At 33.8% G+C, this 21,772-nt stretch overlaps 1 protein-coding gene across 3 annotated transcripts in view; it reads left to right on the forward strand.

Annotated features, from left to right (window-relative positions):
* The window catches only part of CSMD3 (CUB and Sushi multiple domains 3), a 588,763-nt gene that overhangs the window by 200,325 nt on the left and 366,666 nt on the right, over positions 1-21,772 (forward strand). For all 3 annotated transcript variants that reach the window (XM_063173375.1, XM_063173384.1, XM_063173392.1), the window contains exon 6: positions 13,534-13,646. In XM_063173375.1, coding sequence (XP_063029445.1) covers positions 13,534-13,646 — 113 coding nt within the window. The remainder of the gene's footprint in view (positions 1-13,533; positions 13,647-21,772) is intronic.

The following is a 21,772-nucleotide window of genomic DNA, read 5'->3' on the forward strand; positions in this document are numbered from 1 at the left end:
TTTTATTACAAACTAGTAGAAAAAAGAGTCAATGTTGTCTGTATATATGTGGTGTACTTAATTGGGAAAAGGCACACAAAGAATATGTACTGTTTAGTCTCTGTAAGTCATGTTGTGGTGCATCTTAAATGAATTAGATCTAGGCCCGGTAATGTTAAATATTTTTGCAATATCTCAGTGGAAGAAGGATTATACATAAATATCAATAATTTCAATCTGGAGGGTTATAGGCTTTTTAAAGGACAGCAATATACTTCAAAATAATGCTGATAAATCAAAGTGAACTTGAACATGTGAAATTTACTTCAGAGAGTACAAAACGCTGTAGACTAAATAAAGAAGTCATAGGAGTAAATATGAAATAAAGTAAGGACTAAATACCCAGTCAGAGTACTAATAGTGATTAAATAGATCAAGAAAATACAAAACAATTAAATATTCATAAGAAAAAATATTGAACAGTGTCTCCTTGTGTGCACATGCTTTTATGTGTGCAAAAGTAAATTGTTTTTATAGTATATGCCATGCATCTATACAAGCATACAATTTTCATAAGTTGCAGGTACGGTGAATAAAGATTCTGAAAAGGGTTGAATTCTTATTTAGCTGGAAAAAAATTGTGCATTGATGTTCATTTATAAATGTAAATGACACTTGATATTTATACAGCCTTTGAAACTGCATTAGCAGTTAACACAAATCTTTTCATGTTTTCTTATGGGGTATTTCCAAGTATATATTGATAAAATAAATTAAAAAAAAAACAACATTAGAAACAATGTTAAATCATCAGGTGGTGGTGTAGCTCAGTAAGCCCAACATTTGTTTGGTCAGTCATGCCAGAATGGGTATTAAGGGTTGAGACTAAAGAATACTGGCACAGTTGTGTGGCCTAAGCTTGCTTTCACCTGCCCGTCTCTGGTTAATTTTCTAATATTACATTCTTATAAGTCAATACTTTAAAAGTCAGTCTTAATGTATAGCATGTAAATTAGTGACCAACTATCTTTTATCAGTTATTAGATCTGAGTATTTCCGAACTTTTCAACTCATATTTTTCAGAAGAGTTGCTCAAGATGTTCAGATAACATTATCTTATTACCACTAATATCAGCAAAGGTATCATATTTATAGATAATAGACTCTGATACAAGATATTTTAAAACTGATATTGTCTTTTTTACTGCATAATTTAGAATATATCTCTTTCCAGTCAAATTTCATGAACAAAGGTTTCTTTTGGCAACTTCGATTTTTGCTGTTATAATTTATGTATTTGGTAAAGTAAATAAAAATCATTCTTGTAAGGGACACTTGCTTAAAATCTGGTCCAGTCTGGAAAATCTGCATAATCAGCTGGATGTTCAACTCGGATACCAGAATTTCCTAGAGTAGTAAGATATTTCATTCTAAAACCAAAGAATATTGATAGATTTTATAAAATTCTTATTTTTTCTCTAGCAAAATTTTTATGCTTATTAATCAATATACTGAGTAATTCCATAAAATTTATTAAAAAGAAACATTATTGTAAATATTTTGTGTTCCTTGTAAAAGCCAACATTATTAAGCAGATCTACTTGGTTCATTTTTTGTGGCAGAGGGAGAGGCAAAGACGTGAGGGTTAGCAACAAATTATATTTGCTTATAGGACAATGAAAACTTTAGTTTAACTTTCTGAGGAACAAAGCTTTATTTATATTTTGTTATGTCTCTTTCAGCTGTAAATTGAAGACTTGTGAATCCAAGGAGTTTTTTTGAGTAACATAGATTTATATAGCAAAATCAATTTGAAGTACTTTCAACTATCAGTCACCTTTTGTTTTTTTAACAATCATAATTGCCCCTAGTTAAAAAGTAGACTATGGGATTTTATAGTATTGTGGAGAATCTTATACATTCTTCTTATTTCATAGTTTCTTGTTGTATATTTTTAGACATTTATTGCTCTTTAATCCTCAGTACAGCCTCTGTTTATGGAAAGTGTGATGTCTTTTTTTGAAAAGTTAAATAACAAATGTTCATTTTGGACACATGTTGTCAAATCATGGAGAGATGAAAATGCTGTGTCTTATTCACTGGCTGATTTACTGGAAACAACAGGTTGCTAGCAGTCAGGCCCCATGCAGTTTCCCAAAGCATATTCTCATCTCTGAGAGTAGCATTTAGTTTTAAAAAAAAATTATATAAATTGTAATTTTGCACACACTTTTCTATTAAGAATTGGCATAAATAATTTTTACACTTATACTTGCTTATGCTTCAACTTAAGAAACCAAAATTACTGGTCTCATTTTCCATAAGGTTTGACACAAATATTGCTTTTTAAAATTCTTTGTATAATATTTATTTTCTAAAAGATACTAAACACACTGAAAAACTATGTCCTTGTTTTTTCTGGATGTCTTAGCATATGGAAACTCAATAATAAACTCAATGAACTCAAGAGTACATGAATACTAAAGTTTGGTCAATCCTTTTCAACATGATCTCTTGTAACTCGATAGAATTTGGCCCAGACTTTCTTTACACACTCATACAGGGTTCAGTTCAGTGTCATACCAGCATAGGTCTAGAATTGGAAGCAGTACAGCTCTAACAATAGGAATCCTTGCTCACTGCAAATATTGGTGCTTTTGAGTGCATGAATACCTCTGAATGTTTTTTCAGTTTGAAGCACAGGAGTGTTTGAACTCCAGCATGTTAGTTATGCGGCACAAAGGGGAAGGGCTCTGGTGCTCATTCATTTGTTATCTGATTTCTACACCGTGTGCTCTCCAGTGGTTCAAACTGTAAAGCAGATGTGTGATGTCCAGAACTCAGAGTTAATGAGGTGCTTGGTGCTGACTTGAATATCTCAGAGGTGTTGCTCTTCATTGTCTAGATATGCCAGTAATCTCCAGAATACACACAGAATAGAAAAGGTCATGTGTTCCTAGTAAGGAACAGAAGAGAGAATTTCAGTTACTGGTGTCAGGGGTCAGTAAGAAAGGCATTGCTTTTGAATGAGAGAAGCAACTCTTCCAATTTTTTAGATTCAATATGTGTTTCACAGATGCAGGGTTTAGTGCCAGAAAGCATTAGTGGATAACCTAGTGCCCCTTCCTGTAAATGAGAGCCTTGTGCATTTCATTTGCTTTTCTATGCTAATTTAAAAAAAGTCAAAACAAACCAGTCTTCTCTTAAAAGTCCTAAATGATTAAAATACTTAACTTTTTTTTTTTTTTTTTAATATGTTCTGATAGTTACTCACCATTGTCATAAAAATAGGGGAACAATACACTTTCCATGTGTTTATCATTGGCTTCAGCTGCTGGTATTTTTTTTCATGTCTTTGTCAGGTTAGAGATTTTTGTGGTGGAGAAAAAATATTATCTATGTGTTGGAAATTTAAAAATTATTGTTATTGTTATTACTATCATCATCATCCTCATTATGTAAAGAATGATAGTTTCTTGGTATTTGTCAAACACTGAAATATAAATTGTACAAATTTATTAACAAATTTCTTATAGATATATTGAAGAAGGGGGAAAAGGCACAACAGATAAATGAAATCAATTTAAAAAATTGAATGCCTAATGTGATTAATCCAGTAGAATTAAAAGGAGACACAAAATTTGGTATATAAAAGGAAGTTCTTGCACAATATATAGCTGAGCAAAATATTAATCCACCTTCCATAGAAGGTGGATTACACAATTATATTTAAATTATGCAGTAAAAGGAGCCTTTACTGGCAGATTTTGATATCTACCTTTATACATTTTCAAAGGGAAGAAACAGGAGGAAGAAAGGATAAAGTGAAGTCTCAGAAAAAGATCACCTGTAATTTGAATTGAAATGTTTAATGTTTATCCCCTTACTTTGTATTGATGAGTTGTTCTTTAAAGGCATTTCAGGACTGTCTTATTATCACCCTTAAAAGATGAAATAACATAACTGACTCAGACTTTAAATGACAGCATTTCAAATTTTTATTCTAATGTTAAGGTACAACTCTTTTAAGATATTTGCATTTTGCATATCTAAATGTGAGCAATGAGAGTGGCAGATACTCAGGAAAACTCAAAATCTAGAAGTACTTTTTCTTATAAGACCCATGGGGTTCTCAATTTTGCTGCAGAGTGGGAGTAATTTGACTTATATTTTAAACTTTATCACCATCCAGAGCTGCATGCCAATTTCTTTTCATACACTACAGAAAATACAATTAGAGTATTTTACCAGTTTGATATACCTATATGAAGTGTTCATTTTACCTACTTTATTTACATGAAATACTAAGTTACAGGAAACACTAAGGATTATGGGAAGAAGTTAAATGAGAATTAGCTTCATAGATAAGTACTCTTTGCTTCCTATTTCTAGTGTCTCCATGTTTCTTTAGTGTCCATCTGGCCATACTGATAACAACTGATAAGTCAGCAAATATGACTTTTGCCGTATTATTGGGAAGTGGTCACAGGCCTTGTATGGCTGTGTATTGCTCTGACAGCTGGATTCTCTTAGGACTCTTCTGAAGTGTCTTAACCTGAGCTGTTTCTATCTTTTCTTTGTCTACTGTTCAAGTCACTATATAACTATCTGTAGATAGTTATAGTTATAGATGATAGTTATAGTTATAGACGATAGTTATAACTGTGTAACTGTCATCTTCACCAAAGGTTTAACAACCCTAAGCAGTTGCTGTGCAACACATGCTGGGCCTCTATGATAATCGGGTCTTGAGAAGGCTGGGAACCAACATGAGAAAATACAAAGATTCTGTTTAGGAAGCATCAGCCCAAGGATGACTCAAGACACTGAGGAAGGAGAGTGGTATCATGATGATCTCAGGATACTGGTTATAGAATCATAGAGTGGTGTGGGTTGAAAGGACCCTAAAGATGATTTAGTTCCAATGTCTCTGCTGTGGGCAGGTACACTGTCTGCTAGACCAGCTTACTTGCAGCCCCATCCAGCCTGGCCATGAGCACTCCCAGGGATTGGTATCCCCAGCTTCGGGTAACACGATCTGGTGCCTCACCATCCTCACAGTAAAAAATTGCTTCCTTATCTAAAGGATAAAGCATCTTATCTAAACCCACTCTCTTTTAGTTTAATGCCACTTTCCTTGTCCTATCACCGCATGACCTTGTCAAAATACCTTTCAAGCTTTTTTATAGGCTCCCCTCATGAACTGAAAGGCCACAGTTAAGTCACCCGGGAGCCATTCCTTCTCTGGGCTTAGAAATACCAATTCTCTCAGCCATTCCTCATACCTCTAATCATTTTCATGGACCCCCTCTGTACTCCAACAGATTTATGTCCTTCTTGTGGTGGGAACTCCAGAGCTGGATGCAGTATTCTGGGTGGGGCCTCACCAGAGTGCACTAGAGGGGCAGAATGACTCACAACAAAAATTTTCCCCATCTATTTAGGGAAGAATGAAGTGCTGATCTCAGGGTACAGAAGGACACTTAAAATTTGGACATATAAAGAAAATAGATGTTAGAAAATTTTCTTTAAATAAATAAGTTACCGATAGCATTAATGAGACTTTTCAATATTTAGACTGTTAGTCTGTTAAAGCATTTATTGGACTAATAATAATTTTGACATGAGTCTCTTCTTTTCTATCCCAACAAGATTTTGTGTGTAAATAAATACTATTGCAGAACATCAAATTGTAGGGCAAGTGTAATATTTTTAAGTTTTTAGTTTCATTCATTTATTTACACTTACCAGAAGGACTCAAGAACAAGCTTCCTTCTCCTGCTCAGGCAATACTTATAAGTATAACAATTTCTTATATAGAATTGAAAAGAAAACAGTCGCTTCAGAAATTGAGTGTGGCAAAATTTTAAGAGAGGTAAATGATATAAGCCTCTCACAGGTAATAGTCCCAGTTATTCAGTTTGACTGTTACCCAAAAAAGAATTGGTCACATACAAGTTGTATTCAATTTAGTTTTATTTAGATTTGCTGTGAAAGTAGGGGGAAGAAACGTGCATGATTCCATGGAAAAAGGTCAGATAATCACATTCATCTTCATACCTGTCCAGGGTCCTCCCCTCTCCAGCCAAGGCCCTCAGATTTTTGATTCTTGAAAGAGACAGTTTGATTTAGCATGTGCAGGAAACATCCTGGGACAATTCTTGGTGTCCACCTTAGCAAAGGTTCTGGGCCAGCAGGATCGGTGCCGTGGTGGGAGCCCTAAACTGCACAGCCTGCACCAGGTGGGCCTGTACCTTCCCAGCGGTGCATCCAGACTTGTCTGCCTCTGCTCTTTACTGACTGCCCTCAGCTTGGTTTCACCAATTACACCAAAGAGCTGCATGTGCAACTCCTCACAGATTGTGTGGTAGAAAGATCCATGTATTAACCACCATGTGCAGCCCAGCGCAGGAAAGGTGAATATGTATTTATATTGTTTCTATGATACGCTCAAGGAAATTGAGTCTTGAGTGCAAGGTCACTTTGTACATAAGATATTTGCATCACATTTATGAAAAATGATTCCTTCTAAGACCCTGACATCTATATGAAAATCAGCAGCTTGTACTACACCTGCAGACAATCAGGACACACCACTGTCCATCAGTGTTATTTTCTTATGTCACAAAGACAAGATTATATGTATCATGAGCTAACAATTCTGTGTTTAGAAGGCTCCTTTCCTCATACTTTATTATTCTGTCAAGTCAAGAGATTAGTTGCAAAACTTTGACATAGGAACATCTGGCTTTGTGGGGAGCAATCAAGTTTTGAATTCAAAAAGTATTTCTTAATCTTGACGCTTTTCAACATTTCATATCCATAGTACTATAAACTTTCATTAATCATCCCTTGGACCTTTATTCAGTCCTTGATGATTTTACACAGGCTTCTGCTGGAGCTGCTTTATATGACAGTGACTCTACTCTAAAACTGAACTTTTTCTAGCATTGCAAAGACAAGACAAAGCTTTCATATATTTCAACACTGACATTTTTAAAACAAAGACCTTTTTTTTCAGTCTTTCAGACATCATAATGTACTCGACAAAAGAGTCAAAGGGTGAATTATTTTTATTCATCTAGATGAATAACTAAAATTAATCAATAGATTATTAAAGTACTTTACAGAAAAAATATTTTTTTCACGGTTAAATAATATAGAACTTTTTTCCTCTTCCTCCCAAGCACTCACTTATCTAAGTTTCCATTTTTTTGTTTTATAAATCAGAAATAAGTGATTGTAGTGAAGTTTCAACCTTAACCCTTAGTTTAGTTCTAAATAACTCATGAGTCTAAATTTGAAGAGTGGCAATTTACTGTTCTAAAAATAAAACCTGGTTTTTGTCATTCGTTTGGCTGCAGTTCTGAGATATGGAAACAACAATTAATATAAAATCAGACCTGTGAGTGTCCTCATTCCCTGATATATGAATGATCAGTCCAGCTGTAAATATTACAGGGACTGACCATAAAAATTGGGTATTTTAATCACTTCATAACCACTTAAAACTTGGGTTATATATTGCCCTCAAAATTCTATTAGAGTGGTAGATTTTAAGGTATCTTCTTTTGGGCATTTTACCTTTACTTTTCTCATGAATATTTACCATTGAGAATGGGCTCATTTTAGGAAGAGACTTTTTTTCTTTCCTCTTTAAATACTAAATTATGACCATTTAATTTCTCGTGGAATGATGTGTTCTGTCATTTATTATGACTGGGCATTAGATTATGGCTATGCAGAAGAATAACTTAATCCTCTTTTTCTTTTGTTTCTTTTATATATATGTTTGCTTTATTCCCAAGTTCATCTTTCTCTTCCTGTGTTATTTTTGTTTTCATCATTTGAAGTCTCATCTGGGAAACTGCTTATTTTAATATTGTAATTACCTTTCAAATTAGTCTCCTTTCTGAAGCCAGTCTATCTCACAAGGTGGACAATTTCTTAATCATGCAGGGAATTAATGACTTGAGTGTAGTGACTGCACATACAAAAGCAGCCCCGATGCAACCCACCAGCAGTTTGAGTTTCATATATACAATTAAATGAAAAACTCAACTTACATTAAAGTTCTGTAGCTTCTGTCACAGAGATGTCTCATTTAGTCTTTTACTGAAATACAGTATTAATATTATAAATGTAAGCTACAATTAAAATTCTAAGGAAACCACAGCTCTTAAAATATTAACTTTATGTTGTAAATTCTTCACAGAAGCAAAATTTACAGGCAATTATCCATTTTGTTGACCTTTGTTGTTGTCCAAAAACAAGAGAAAATGCCTATTAGCATTTAATATTTATATGATATCTTCAAAAAGATTTAAATCCTGAGTTATCAGCTTAGACAGCAATAGATTTTGTAAGAAACAAAGGAAGTTAGTGGAGCTTTCTTTGCTTTTTGACAATAGAGGTCAGAGCCATGTCCTTCTCTGAAATGATTTAATATAATTTGTATAGAACATTTCCAGGAAAAAAAAGGCCAGTAACCAAAGCTGTCATGCAACGGACACTCACATCTATAATGAATGCCATTAAGACCCATTAAACTCATCAGTGAAATTGAAAACATAAAAAAAAAAATAAATTGATATGCCTAGTCCTACAAAATACTTAGTCTTTTAGTGCTTGACCAAAGACATAGGTTAGAGTCTGAACTTCATGTAAACATCATACAAACTGAGTTGGTGCAACAGGAGGGATATGTTAACTTATTCATTAAATCATTCAGAATCTTTCAGACCGAGTAATATATTAAATATTGAGTTGAAATCAGCTTTGCTTCTCTAGTGTGCAACTGCTTGTTTTAAACAGATATGGATTTATTAAATGAGAGACATGAGTTTTAATCTTGTGCCCTTAAATCTGCATTGTGTGGTGGATCCTTTGCAAAAGATGCTTATTATGAACCTTGCTATGTGAGGTGTTGCTTTATGGGGTCAAGGCAGTCATGAAGAACAAAAGAAAGGGCCCCAGAAGTCATTGGTAATGTGTATATGTTGCTTACAAATACAGGAGACACAATAAGCTGTAAGATGTTGCTACTTCAAATTTATATTTAATACAAGCACTGCTTAATTTAAGCATAATTTAGCCAAACCAGAGAGGTCATCAATCAGGTCATTGAGTAAGTCTCTCCTCTCCTTTCAAGGGACAGGTGGCTACTCTCTGTCACTGCATTATGCTGTGTAAGCATTAAACCCCAGTAGCACATACATCAACATGCATAGGCCCTATCAAAACATGTGATAATTTGCCCTTTTTTAATCAAAGCTTTATATACAGTGGTTTTATTTAAACATGCAAACAATACCAATGAGAAAGATTGCACACAGCTGCAGTTTGCATCAAAACAAGCACTTAGGATTTTGTAGTGCATATAAAATGAGCAATGAGATCTATGTATGCACTTAGCCATGCTTAGATCTAAGTCTTTGTTAGCCTAAGGCTTTGGTAGAATTAGAAAGGGTTTCAGCACTGTTTATAAGAGTGGTATCAACCTCTTTTTTTTTTTTTAATTAATTCAATTTCTGTGAAGCTGGGATATGAGGAAATGTAGAAACTCCATGCTTAATTAAGAAGTTTTGGGGAAAGTATGCTGTAAATTTTTTTAAAGAAAAGCAAAACTTTTTTCTCTTTGGAATATTTTTGGACGTATTGAATGACTAAATTAAGGCCTGTATTACATCATAATAATCAGTGTATTGACAATTGTGACAATCAGTGACAATATGTTTGTAAGAGCTGTCATTTTAGATGACTTTTAGAAATTAAAGCTAAAGTCTGGTACATGAGCAAGAGGGGAATGTTTAAATTACTTGTCAAGATTATAGCTATCTGACAGTATACATTTCAAATGTGAAAGTAAATGTATACTGTTCCTTTTCTGGAAGAAATAGAGGATGTGCACTATGCTATTAAAACACATCAACCCTGAAATCCATTCTTCAGCTTAAGGTGGGAATTATGTGTTAGAATTCTGAGGGCAAATAAAATACTAATTGACTTCACTGGATCAGAATTAGCACAAAACAGGCAAATTTCTTTTTTTAATTACTACCTAAATAGAGTACAAAGGAAGGGAGTAGAGGCATATTGTTGTAATGAAGTGCAAGAAGAATGAAATTTTGGTTCTCAAAAATGTTAGTCCCTTATTTCTCCAGTAAACTGTGGTTTACACACAAACTAAGTGCATAGATGGGAACTTCACTGACATATCTACATGCACTTTTACATTTCTATTAGTCCCTTTTTTAACCACAAAGGTGCACTGTTTCAGAAAGCACTTCCTTTTTCAAATACATTTTGCAGTAGATAACAGTCAGTGCTGTTGACTGCACATAGTGGTAAGAGACTTTAAGTCTCTGGTTCACAGCCAAGATTCGCCATGAACATTTCTAAGGGTTTATGAAAGACATCTGCAGAAGGGCAGCCTACTCTCTGTTGACTGAAATTTACTATGCAGGATTCTGTGCAGCTTGAGAGGGAGCTACATCTTTTGAATTATAAAAGAACATGAGACAGCTGTGTTTCCTTTGTGGAAGATATGGTGTTTTACTTTGAACTTTAGGGAAATATTGTAGATGATGCAACATAACTACGCTTGGAATGTAACTGACAGAGAAGTAGGTTGAGCTGCCAATGTATTATTGTTATGGTGAACAGCTTTATAATTTGCTGAGAAGATAAATTGACACAAGAAAAGGGACAGTTATATCAACAGAATAAATTCTGTCAGTTTGCAAATCTACTTTCTGGGAAGAATCCCATAGAACCCATGAACTGTTAAAATTGGATTGTAGGAACTGTGAATTTAATTAGATGTCAGCATAGATGTAAGGATGCATATATTAGTAAATACCTGATTTGATAGGTAAACTAGATTTTTAGTTATTTTAGAAACAAAATTAATATTTTACTGTGAACATATTTAAATGTCTAGGGTAGTATTTTCTCATATCTTGGACAATAAACATGCAATTTATTTTTCACATAGTTTTGTGATTATTGAAAAGAAACCTTCTTATAGGCAGAATATATGAGTCAAAATACAGGTTAGGAAATGTGTTTTATAGACTTATTTTACTTCAATTGTTCAGTAAGACCTCTTCCAGTAATAGGTTTACTCTAAAATATGCAAGCAGTGAAAGGTTGTTGCCTCTGTCTCTACATTGCCTAACAATTATTTATAGAGTGAGAATTTAAATAAAAGGGCTATTTCCTCTTGCATCATTAGGTAATATTATTATAGAGAGAAATAGCTGTACCATAAAGGATACCCTAACCTCTACCTTCCAAAAAAGAAGACACAAATTAAAGCACACTTCTATCTGTAATACGAAATGTGTAGCAACTAAAGCCCCTTTGTATCTGTTAAAAAGTGTGCTTTATTCTAAAATTCACAAGGAAAATGCAGAAATATTTGATGTTTTCTAATCGAAAGGTGTAGGCTTCTGTCTCTTACACTTTATATATATGCTAGTGCATATGACTTTAGTACAGAGCAATGTGCATTCTGTTGCAATCTTATACCACATCCGGTTGCAATCTAATAGCACTATTTTTTTGTTTGGTTGGTTGTGTTTGTTTTTTTTTTTTTTAACTTCATCAACAGGGTTTCTTGGATCTAAAATTGAAAGTCAATTTCATAAGCTTAAAAATCTTAGATTCTATGTGTCGTTCAACTGAAATGAATTATGTGAGGTAATATGTTTCCACAGTATGAAAACATCCTCTTGCAAGCGTGTGAAGGAGTTTTAATAGCCTGTGCTGTCAGTCAATAGATGTCATTTATATCAGTACCTGAGGGAGAAAGGTACCACTACAGTTTCAGAAATTTGGGAAGTTGTCTTAAACATGTTTTGTTTTGAGGTAAAGTGAGTAGGAAAAGATGAAAAGAACACTACCTCTAAACTATTATTATTTCAAAAGTCTTCCCCACAGTATGGTACCTATACAAACTTATTAGTTATTTATTTAAGCAAGGTTTGGGGTTTTATTTCACTCAAAAAAATAACTTCAGAATTGATTTATTATGAATACAGTTTTTCTCAAAATAAAATAGGAATCCATTATTTCTGAACATAAAATGGCATACTTGTTGGCTAGTATTTTATTTTAACTACAGGAAGCGTTCTGTTTATAACTAAATGGAAGAGCATAGGTAAGTATGTTGACATTCTGAAGATGTGACTTATCTTTCTGGTTTTGGTGAGAAATGTATATTGAATTACAGCTTTGATGGAAGAATTTTTTATCTAAACTTTATTCTCCTTTTTTAAAACCTGATATATCATTTAAAAATAAAATAACAACAACAAGGAAAAAAAAACCACTACACAAAAAAGAACTTAAATTCAGACCTTCTTAATGAGCCAATCAAGATGAACACTACTATAATTGGAGCAATATCCTTATGCTAAAAAACAAACAGAACAATACAAAAACAAACAAAACATTAAAAAAATCCAGGTAATTTTTTTTACTGGGTCTAATGGCTCATAATTAATTTTTTTCATAGAAGCCTATAAGGTGCTATAGTTTGGATTTGTGGCTGAACCAGAGTTGATAGCACAACAGTGTAGTGGCTGCTTCTGAGCCATGCTTGCACAGCACCAAGGCGTCCTCTGCCCCCTCCTCCTTCCCCTTAGTGAGTAGACCTGGCATAGATAGGATACTGGGAAGGGAAAAAAATTAAACTGAGCCAAATTGACCAAAAGGATATTTCATATAATATAACTTCATGGTCAGCAAAAAAAAATTAGCGGTGCTGAGAGACAGCTGCTAGTCATTGGAGACCATTTTGATTGATCTATTTGTGGAATATCGTCAATTATCGCTTTTGTATCGCTTCCTTTTATTCTCAAGTCTTCACTTACAAAACTGTCTTTTGAAGTGTCTTTCTTGCTTTTGCTCTTCCTATTCTCTCCCCTTACAATTGTTTGGGGCAGGGAAGGAAGGGAGGGAGCATCTGTGTGGTGCCTGACTGCTAGCTGGGGTGAATCCACTAGAATGCTCTACTCTTCTTGTACATCTGACAATTAATTTTCAAATCCACACAAGTGATGGAATATTTCTTTTATCTTTATACCCTAAAAATAAAAAATTAATTACTCTTGAAAAGTAGATGTCTGTTTTATCATTTTAGATAGTAGTTTGCATAACCTAAGCTCTCTTCTTCCATGTCTTGAAGGTGAATGTCACAAGGTACAAACCTTTCCCTGGTGCCCAGGGCAGTGTTCTGTCTAGCCCATTATCTCACCTGTATTGACACAAATTCTTTCTAACCTGAGTGCGATGTAATTCCATCTTCACAGTGCTGTGCCTGACCAATAACGTGGTTGTATAGTTTCTGGCTTAGCACTGATTTGTACTCCATCACTTGGTCGGGCATAATGTACAATTTTGTCTGCTCTTGCTTGTTGAAATGCTACTACCCAATAAATAAAAATTCCCACATAGGGCATGTCAATGAATGCTAGTTTGGATATAAAAATTTTCCAGATAATATTGAGATCCTTTATTAAATTTTTTTATTTATTTGTTTTATTTCAGGCTTTCTGGAATGAATATACCTCCTCCAGTTATAAGCAACAAAAACTGGCTCAGACTACATTTTGTAACAGACAGCAATCACCGGTACCGTGGATTTAGTGCCCACTACCAAGGTACATTTAAAAAAATAAATTTTAATTGTGGCTGTATTTGTTGGAAAAAATAATGCCTGAAGTTTTAGGAAATGGGAAGGGTTACGTTAAAAAAAGCACCTCAAAAAAGTATAGCTTGTTTTTCAACCTGCTATATTAAGTTACAGTCTGTTAGAATATGGGTGGTGTGTTATCTAGTGTATCTAAATTCAGTTACCAAAAAAATATTATGGGAGATCCCTGCTTTACTTTAACCTGTGCAAGTACTTAGCTTTTAAAATGGTCCTAATAGTCTGAAAAATACTGTGGAACAGTAACAGAAAGAATGTCTTTATCATTAAATTATAGGAATTACTCTAGAGTTATATAAGTCATATTTGTAAAGCAGTAAGTTTCTGTTTACTAAAGTAGCATTTAATCACTATTACTTTTTACTATGTTTTAGAATACTTTGCATTAATAAAGTTTTAATTAACCAGAAAGGTTCTTACTCACAATTTTTATGAACAAACATTTATTTTGAGTATGAGGGAAAGCATCTGAAGCATAATTTTGGGAATGTCACTGTTTGAAACAAGGTCATTCTAATTATGAAGTGCTAATGAAAACTAAATGTCAGTAGTGCAAGGTAATACTGCAAATAATATTTTTCAATATCCACAGTGTATCAATGGATCTTCAGGGAACAGTAGCCCCTTTTTGTGTTTTTGTGCTTTTTTCATTTATCTGATGAAAAACATCATGGCATTCCTACCAAGATCTAGTTCAGGAATGTTTTTTACAGTTTCTTATGGAAAATCTATCATAGAAAGAAATTAGTTATATAAAGTTTTTTGGAATCTGATAAAATTAGTCAAGTAACACAAAAAAAAATGCAATTATCTAAAGCCTATGACTAATGTTTTTAATTTGATTTTTGATAATAGCAAGTTTTACAACTCTGTGTGATTGCCTCAGATAGCACATTCTAAACAAGAAGAGAAAAAAATTATTACTATTTTCAGCAGGTATTTTATATCTTTATTTGGACTTCCTGAGTTCATAGATGTTCTGAATGTGTATTCTGAATGAACTTAAATGAAAGAAGCTTTCTTAATGTAGCTTCAGGGCTGCTTAATGATTTATGAAAACATTGACTCATTTTTTGCATATCTTTCATACCATGTATGATAAACCACTCTCTGCTAAGAAGTTGCTAGCTTATGGGACTGTAAAAAGATAGGAAATAGGAATTCTCTGTAATAAATCTACCCCACAATTGAGGAACCATGTGATAACTATTTTTGGAGTGTTTTGAATTGTTGAGGTACTTCTTTTGAGATAATGAGAAAAGAAGAACAAACAATGTCTCATGGTAAACATACGTGCATTCCTGCCAAAAATGTGAGGTAATAGCTAATGAAAGAGAACAGGATTATGTTTATTTTTAAATATGTGTTCTACCCAAGACCCATAAAACATGCGAATTTGTAGGTGTGGGAGATTTGAATATGCTGTGTGTCTTCTATTTCTCCTTACTGCTTAAGAATGTAGTGATTAAATAATAGTGGTTTTACTATTTTGGTTTGCTCATTTAATATTTAATTGTGTATTGCTGAATGTGTGTTAAAGTGGACTAAATAGCAAGTTGTCAAATGCTGCAAGAGCCCACCATACTTCAAATGAAGAAAATGTCTTTTGCTACACTAAAATAAATGTAGGCAGTAAAAAACATCAGCATGTAAAGGAATTAAATCTGCATACTCAAGCCTATATGAACAGTAAAAAATAACCTTGATAGTGGAAAATAGGAAAAACTCATGTTCAGCTAATAGAGAAGTATATTTTATGGTAGGTTAATGGTAGACTATAGGAAAGAGTTTATGGAAATTGAATAAGTATCATAGAATCATAGAATGGTTTAGGTTGGAAGGGACTTTTAAGACCATCTAGTTCCAATCCCTGTGCCATGAGCAGGGAAACTTCCACTAGACTAGGTTGCTCAAACTCTGCCATGAACATTTCTAGGGATGGGATATACTAAAAAACCTTCCTACATTTAGAAAATAAATATTAAATATATAGCACAAAATATTTCAGTTTTTTTGAGAACTATAACCTTAAATTTTTCAGTTAGAGATAACTTTAAGCCTTTTTGTAAGGACAATTTTCAAAGTTTAATTTCACTTATTTTGTGACGCGAGTTTTCTGAAAGTCAGATAATTGATAAAAATATTAAAAGTATTGCAAAATGTCATGTAGTACAAGGGCTTGACTCATTCTCAAGAGTTTATTTCTGTATTACTTTTGAGAGGGAATATGTTAATTCTTTCAATAGCTTTTTTTTTATCAGAGTGCTACACTGTAATAACTGTGTTGAAACTGAGGTCCTTCTCCTGTTTAATTGATGTGGATTGGCTGTAACTTCTTTCTGAGTTCCTGAAACATAGTGTTTGCTACATATTACCACTATAAACAGACTAACTAATTTCTTAGTACTTCCTCTAGTTTAATTTTCTTTAGCCTATTGTTACATGTTTTTAAGGACTTGGAATTCAAATTCTGAACTTCAGAACACTGCATAATTTTAGTCTGTCACTGCGTGGCACTGCAGTACCCTTTTCAACTAATCACTCCCTTGGTTTACTGATTTTGTTTGCAGTAGTGCACATTTTGTTGGTGTGTTTGGGTCATGGTTTGACCCTAAGCAGCAATGAGGCCCTCTCACCATCACTCACTCACTCACTCACTCACTCACTCACTCACTCACTCACTCACTCACTCACTCACTCACACCATCCTCAGAGTGCAATGGGACAAAATAGGAAGAACAAGAGTGAGAAGTTTCATGGCTGGAATGAAGATGTGGCAAATCACTCACCAACAACTGTCCTGGAAAACAATGGCCTTATTATAAAACCTTTTAATGACTGTTTTGGGTGTTGGAAAACAAAGACAAATAGTAAAGAAATTATGAAAAACACCTTTACTCGCCTCTTCTGAAAGCTTAACTTCATTCCAAACACTTCCCCTTCCTGTATTTTACCACAGATTACTCTTTGTCTCTTTAGTGACATAAGCCAGTGCAGGAGGTTCAGGTGAAAGTGTAGGAGTTCATTTCTGCTGCTCCTCATTTCTCACTCTTTTCTTCTGCCATTTCTTCCCTCTTACTAATTTCTTCTGCCTTGATGTGCATTGACCATGGATCATTGCCTCTTAGGGGAAGAACCTGGTTCTGTGTGGCTTATCCATGGACTGCAAGCCCTTTGATGGTATTACTAGCTCTGGAATGGAGCATGCATGCTCTGATCTTAAGTTTATGAAAACTGTTTTTTAAGATTCTTTTTCATAAGGCAGCCTCACCTAGCTGAGCTTCAGTGTAATACCTAAAGCTGTTGTGGCCTAGACATTTGAAAAGAAGACTAAAAGTCTTCTTTTAGATGCACTGCAAAGTCAAAATATAGTTGCCTATCAAAAAAAAACCCACAGCAAAAAAAAAAAAAAGAAAACCTAGGGTATTGCACACTTTTTCTAAACACATTTTTAATGTAATTAAATATATTTCACTAATTTTCTGTTTAAGATCTTGCAAATAGACAGAAACCTTTAAAGCCCTTAAAGTTTTTGGTTTTTTTTTCTAATTGACTTATACAGAAAAAATGAAATCTGATGAGGTACATGAAACTGTGGGAAGCTCTCAGCTTCATTGAAGTAAACAGTCATGTGAGTTATGTGTATTACTTTCTTTTAATAGGCAATTTTATTCATTAAAGGTATTCATTTATACAATATTTAAAATACATTGGTAAACAACAACCAATGTGATTAGAAGAGAAGAAATTTCAATTACAGGAGAATGAAAATATTTCCCTACCTAGGTTGTGTTGTCTGGTCATATGTGTTTCAGCACTTCTTTCTATACACTGAGGGTTCCTTGCCTTGATGCTTTCTCTTCTTGTTGCCTTGTTAAAACTCCCTTTGAGTCAGAAACTGCTGGCTGAAGTAGAACAAAAGCTTGTTTGGATCTTCGAGAAGCAGCTGCTTCACTGTTTCTTGGCACCAGTAATCCTCTTTTGCTGTTTCTAAAATTAGCTGTGCTCTTTTACTCCTTCCATTTCCAGTTCCTTTTGGTAGTTGCTTTCTTTTGGTTCCTTTTTGCACTCCATCTTTTATGTATGAATCCATAATATTATCTAAGTGGGCAGAAGGGATTAAGTTAGCTTCACAGCATCTGGTCTTACTGACTGGCATACACAAACTTCAATCTTGATATCAAGCATACCAAAATTCAGAAAGGGCTTTCAGAAAAAAAAAAAATCTTCATTTTCTGATAGTTAGACATTACTTTAAGCATCTTTGCTATCTTTTTAGATCCAGAAACCTTTTCCTTTCACTCTTTACCTTAATTCTTCCTTAAGATCTGGAAAGTCTCAACAGTAGCCCTACAATTGCCAATCATTTAACTTGTGAAATCCATTTCTCAACTGATTTTGTTTCCTTCCCTTGTTTTTACCTCTGTTTAAGCCATGTGCAAACTCATGCTTCCACTTTGAGCAAAGTAGTATCAAATACACAAATTGAGTGCACATTTGCAATCCATTAAGAATATTTGCTTATAAGAAAATACAAATGAAGCCATGAAATATATCCATGAGCATTTCAGAACAAAATAAAATTTAGTTGTCTTGCTCATATTTAAAAGTATGCAAATGGTTACTCTCCTTCAGACTTTACAGACAACTATGTGGAGCTGAGGTTGGATAAATGTGAGCACCTTAAATGAGGGATGAAATATGAAGAAAAAGATGTTGAAAAGTTTCTTCTTGCTCTGCTTGATTTTCTATTGTTACTTTCTTTTTCTTTCTGTCATTTTGTTTATTAATAGAAATGTATCTTCATCCATAAATTATTTATGGAGTTAGCTTTTCTTAATCTTTTTTTCTTGGTTTTACTTTCAGAAAGAATGTAAAGCAATTGCCAATCAGGTAAAGAACAATAGTACTAAGCTGCCTTACAACATCATGGCTAGAGTTGCCAGAAGGGGAAAACTGTCTTTATCACTTTTTTCTCAACATTAGGCAATTTAATCAGGATTTTGTCATTCATTTCTTATCTCAAAAGCTATTGCAACAACCACTACACTGTACTACTGCTGAAAGACTAGCAGCTGTAACAGAGATATAGGTAAGATTTTTGTTTAGATGCCTATAGGTGTCTGCATACCCATTAAAGCTGGAGAGCTGTGAAGCACTCTGCCTGTATATAGGTGCCAAGATACCCAATGCGTTTCTTTGGCAGTGGCAGAAGTGCAGAAATTGTTTGGGCAGACAAACCAAGGTGTTACCAAGACATATGTTTTGAAATGAAAAAATTTCTCCAATTCAAATTATGTACGGGTAACTGAGCCTTCCCCATACCTTGCTAATCCTGCCAGTGTGGGCTGCAGAGTGATTCAGCTGGCCACATGGTAGATGTTGGGTAGAGGTGTTCTGGAGTAGAAGAGTCATCTGCATGGTGCTGGCAAGTTAGAACTTACAGGAGATGGAGTGTTTAGTGTGTCAGACACCTAAACACCAAGCAGATGTTTCCTCCCAGCGAGACAGTGGAGAGAGTCATGTATTGAGATAAAGCCAATGTAACACGACAGAAAATGATGGGAAAGTAGTAGTTTTGTTAGGAAATAATGATAAAACAATATACAAAACTAGTGGTACAAAGCAACTCACCACCTGCCAACCAATTTAATTCCAGTCCCTGAGCAGTGATTGCCACCTCCCAGACAAGTTGCCTCATCCTCTGTTCAGCGTGATGTCATGTGGTATGGAATATTCCTTTGGCCAGTTGGGGTCAGCTCTCCCAGCTGTGTTCCTTTTCAGCTTCTTGTGCACCCTCATCCTCCTTGCTGGCAGAGCAGCGTGAGAAGCTGAAAAGTTCTTGACTCACAGTGAGCACTGCTCAGCAAGAGCTAAAACATCAGTGTGCTATTCTCATCCTAAAACCAAAACATGGAACTATAACAGCAACTAGGAAGAAAATTCACTCTATAGTAGCAAGAACCAGGACCCCATGCCATTCTGGCATAGAAACTGGAAGATGGGAAGGAAGAAAGAACATATAGGCATCTGTTATAACCTGTCTTAGGTGTGTGCTTTAAAATTAATTAAAGCACTACATTCCACAGAACACAATGACTAAACATGCATTTCTTCTAAGAGTTTGTATGCCTAGTGCAACTACAGACACACTGATGTGGGTTTTTAATCTCAGATTGCATTTACTAATCACTAACTGAAATGTTTTATCTAACCAAAACATTCAAGGGCCTGAGGTTCCCTAGAAGAAAGAAAGGTACTGCATCGCTTGAGTCGCATTTGTAGAAATCTACTACTTTGACAAGGGCTGTATCTTCTGCATAGGCTAGTGCAAATAAGTTGCTGCTTTCATTGATAATATATTGACAGATGACAGAAATTTACTTTTAAAGACAGATACCTAGCTATCAGAATTTTGAGTCTGTGACTTTTAAGATCTTGAAATTCTTTTGTCAATGCAGCACAGATGGCTACCTGATTTTGCAATGGACGCAGGAGTCTCTTCATAGACTGAAATTACCAGAGTCTCTCAGAAGTACTTTTTTTTTTTTTCCTTCCAGGCATAACAAGAGATTAAATTGTATACATCGTCATATAAGAAAATGTTTTTAGTGGATTTTTATACTCCCAGGTCTTTCATCTCCACTTCATCTCATACTGAGATATATTTTCTAAACAGATTATTTTTCACCCTTGCACCCTTGAGATGTCTTTTATTCGGAATTATATACCCACACAATTACAGCGCACAGAATGACATTGACTTTGTTCTAATCAAGTTGTAGAAGAGAAAAAATGTTACATTTTGTTGACCATTTCCAAATTTAAAGAACTTACTAGCAGAGTTCCTCCAATGATAGATTTTAATAACACCACTATTGAGAGTTAGTTCTGATACTGTGTACGAACCCAGAGAGATCTAATTTTAATTTATTTTTTCTTTTACTTCAAGTAACATCATATTTCCTTTAAAAAAGTCAATGGAACTAACATTAAGTATTAAGATATGGTAGTAATTTACTTCTGGAATGAGCATTAAATGATGCAGTAACGAGTTGTCCTTTCCATTTTTAATGATTTAATGGATGCATCTTCTTAATTCATATTTACCATAAAGAAAAAACTCTGATATTTTAGAAGCATTCAAAATATAATATCTTTCTGTTTCATTTGCTGCTCTGCATGCATACTCTTCTTTATTGTTTAAAAAAGAGTAAATGATAATACTTTATGTACTACTGACTGTAATTCAACTCCTCTGCAAAAGAAAAGAAAAAAGTACTGAATTACTCTTTATTTCCATTTAGGTAATGCTTAGAAAGCATTTTTTTATTTAGGTAACATTGGTAGAAAGCTCAGGAATTTAGAAATTGAAATTAATTACAAGATTTCAAACAAATAGAAAAAACTAGGAAAATGAAATATTGAAACTATGAAATCCATTGGTAAAATGAAGAATTCTGGTTTCTGGAAGGGAAAAGAATTATTTAAACCTCAGTGTGGCTTTAATGATCCTATTTATATAGATAGACAAATATAGATATGCACATATATATACACCTATGTAAATATATTAAAAATATTTTAAATGTATAAAAGCGTATATAATATATTTACATTTTAACCTATATTAATGTGTATCTGTATAAATTTTTCCTTATATATGCATAATACACCTATTAAAATATTTCATATGTGTATTCATAAGGAAGTCCACTAAAATTCAAAGAAAATTAACTGGGAAAATAAATTTTCTATGGCACTTGAAAATTTCTATTAATTGTAGATAAACTTTATAAGACCTTCAAAATTCTTCATATTGATTAGGTCAAGACATTAATACATTAACCTAGATATTTGTATGTTTCTTAGCCATCAAACAGCGTAATGTATTGCACTGACAATCTGTTCATGTCAGGATGATAAAAAAGTGAAAGAAAAACCTGGAATAAAACACTTGTTTACATTCAGAATATTTAGTGGTGAGATTAAATGTTGGAACATTTTGTTTCCTCTTGGAAAATTTTTGACATGCAAATGTTCTCATAATATGCTTGGGCTTTTTATTAAATTATT

Source organism: Melospiza melodia, chromosome 1, assembly GCF_035770615.1.
Source record: "Melospiza melodia melodia isolate bMelMel2 chromosome 1, bMelMel2.pri, whole genome shotgun sequence".
In the NCBI taxonomy this organism is placed as follows: Eukaryota; Metazoa; Chordata; class Aves; order Passeriformes; family Passerellidae; genus Melospiza; species Melospiza melodia.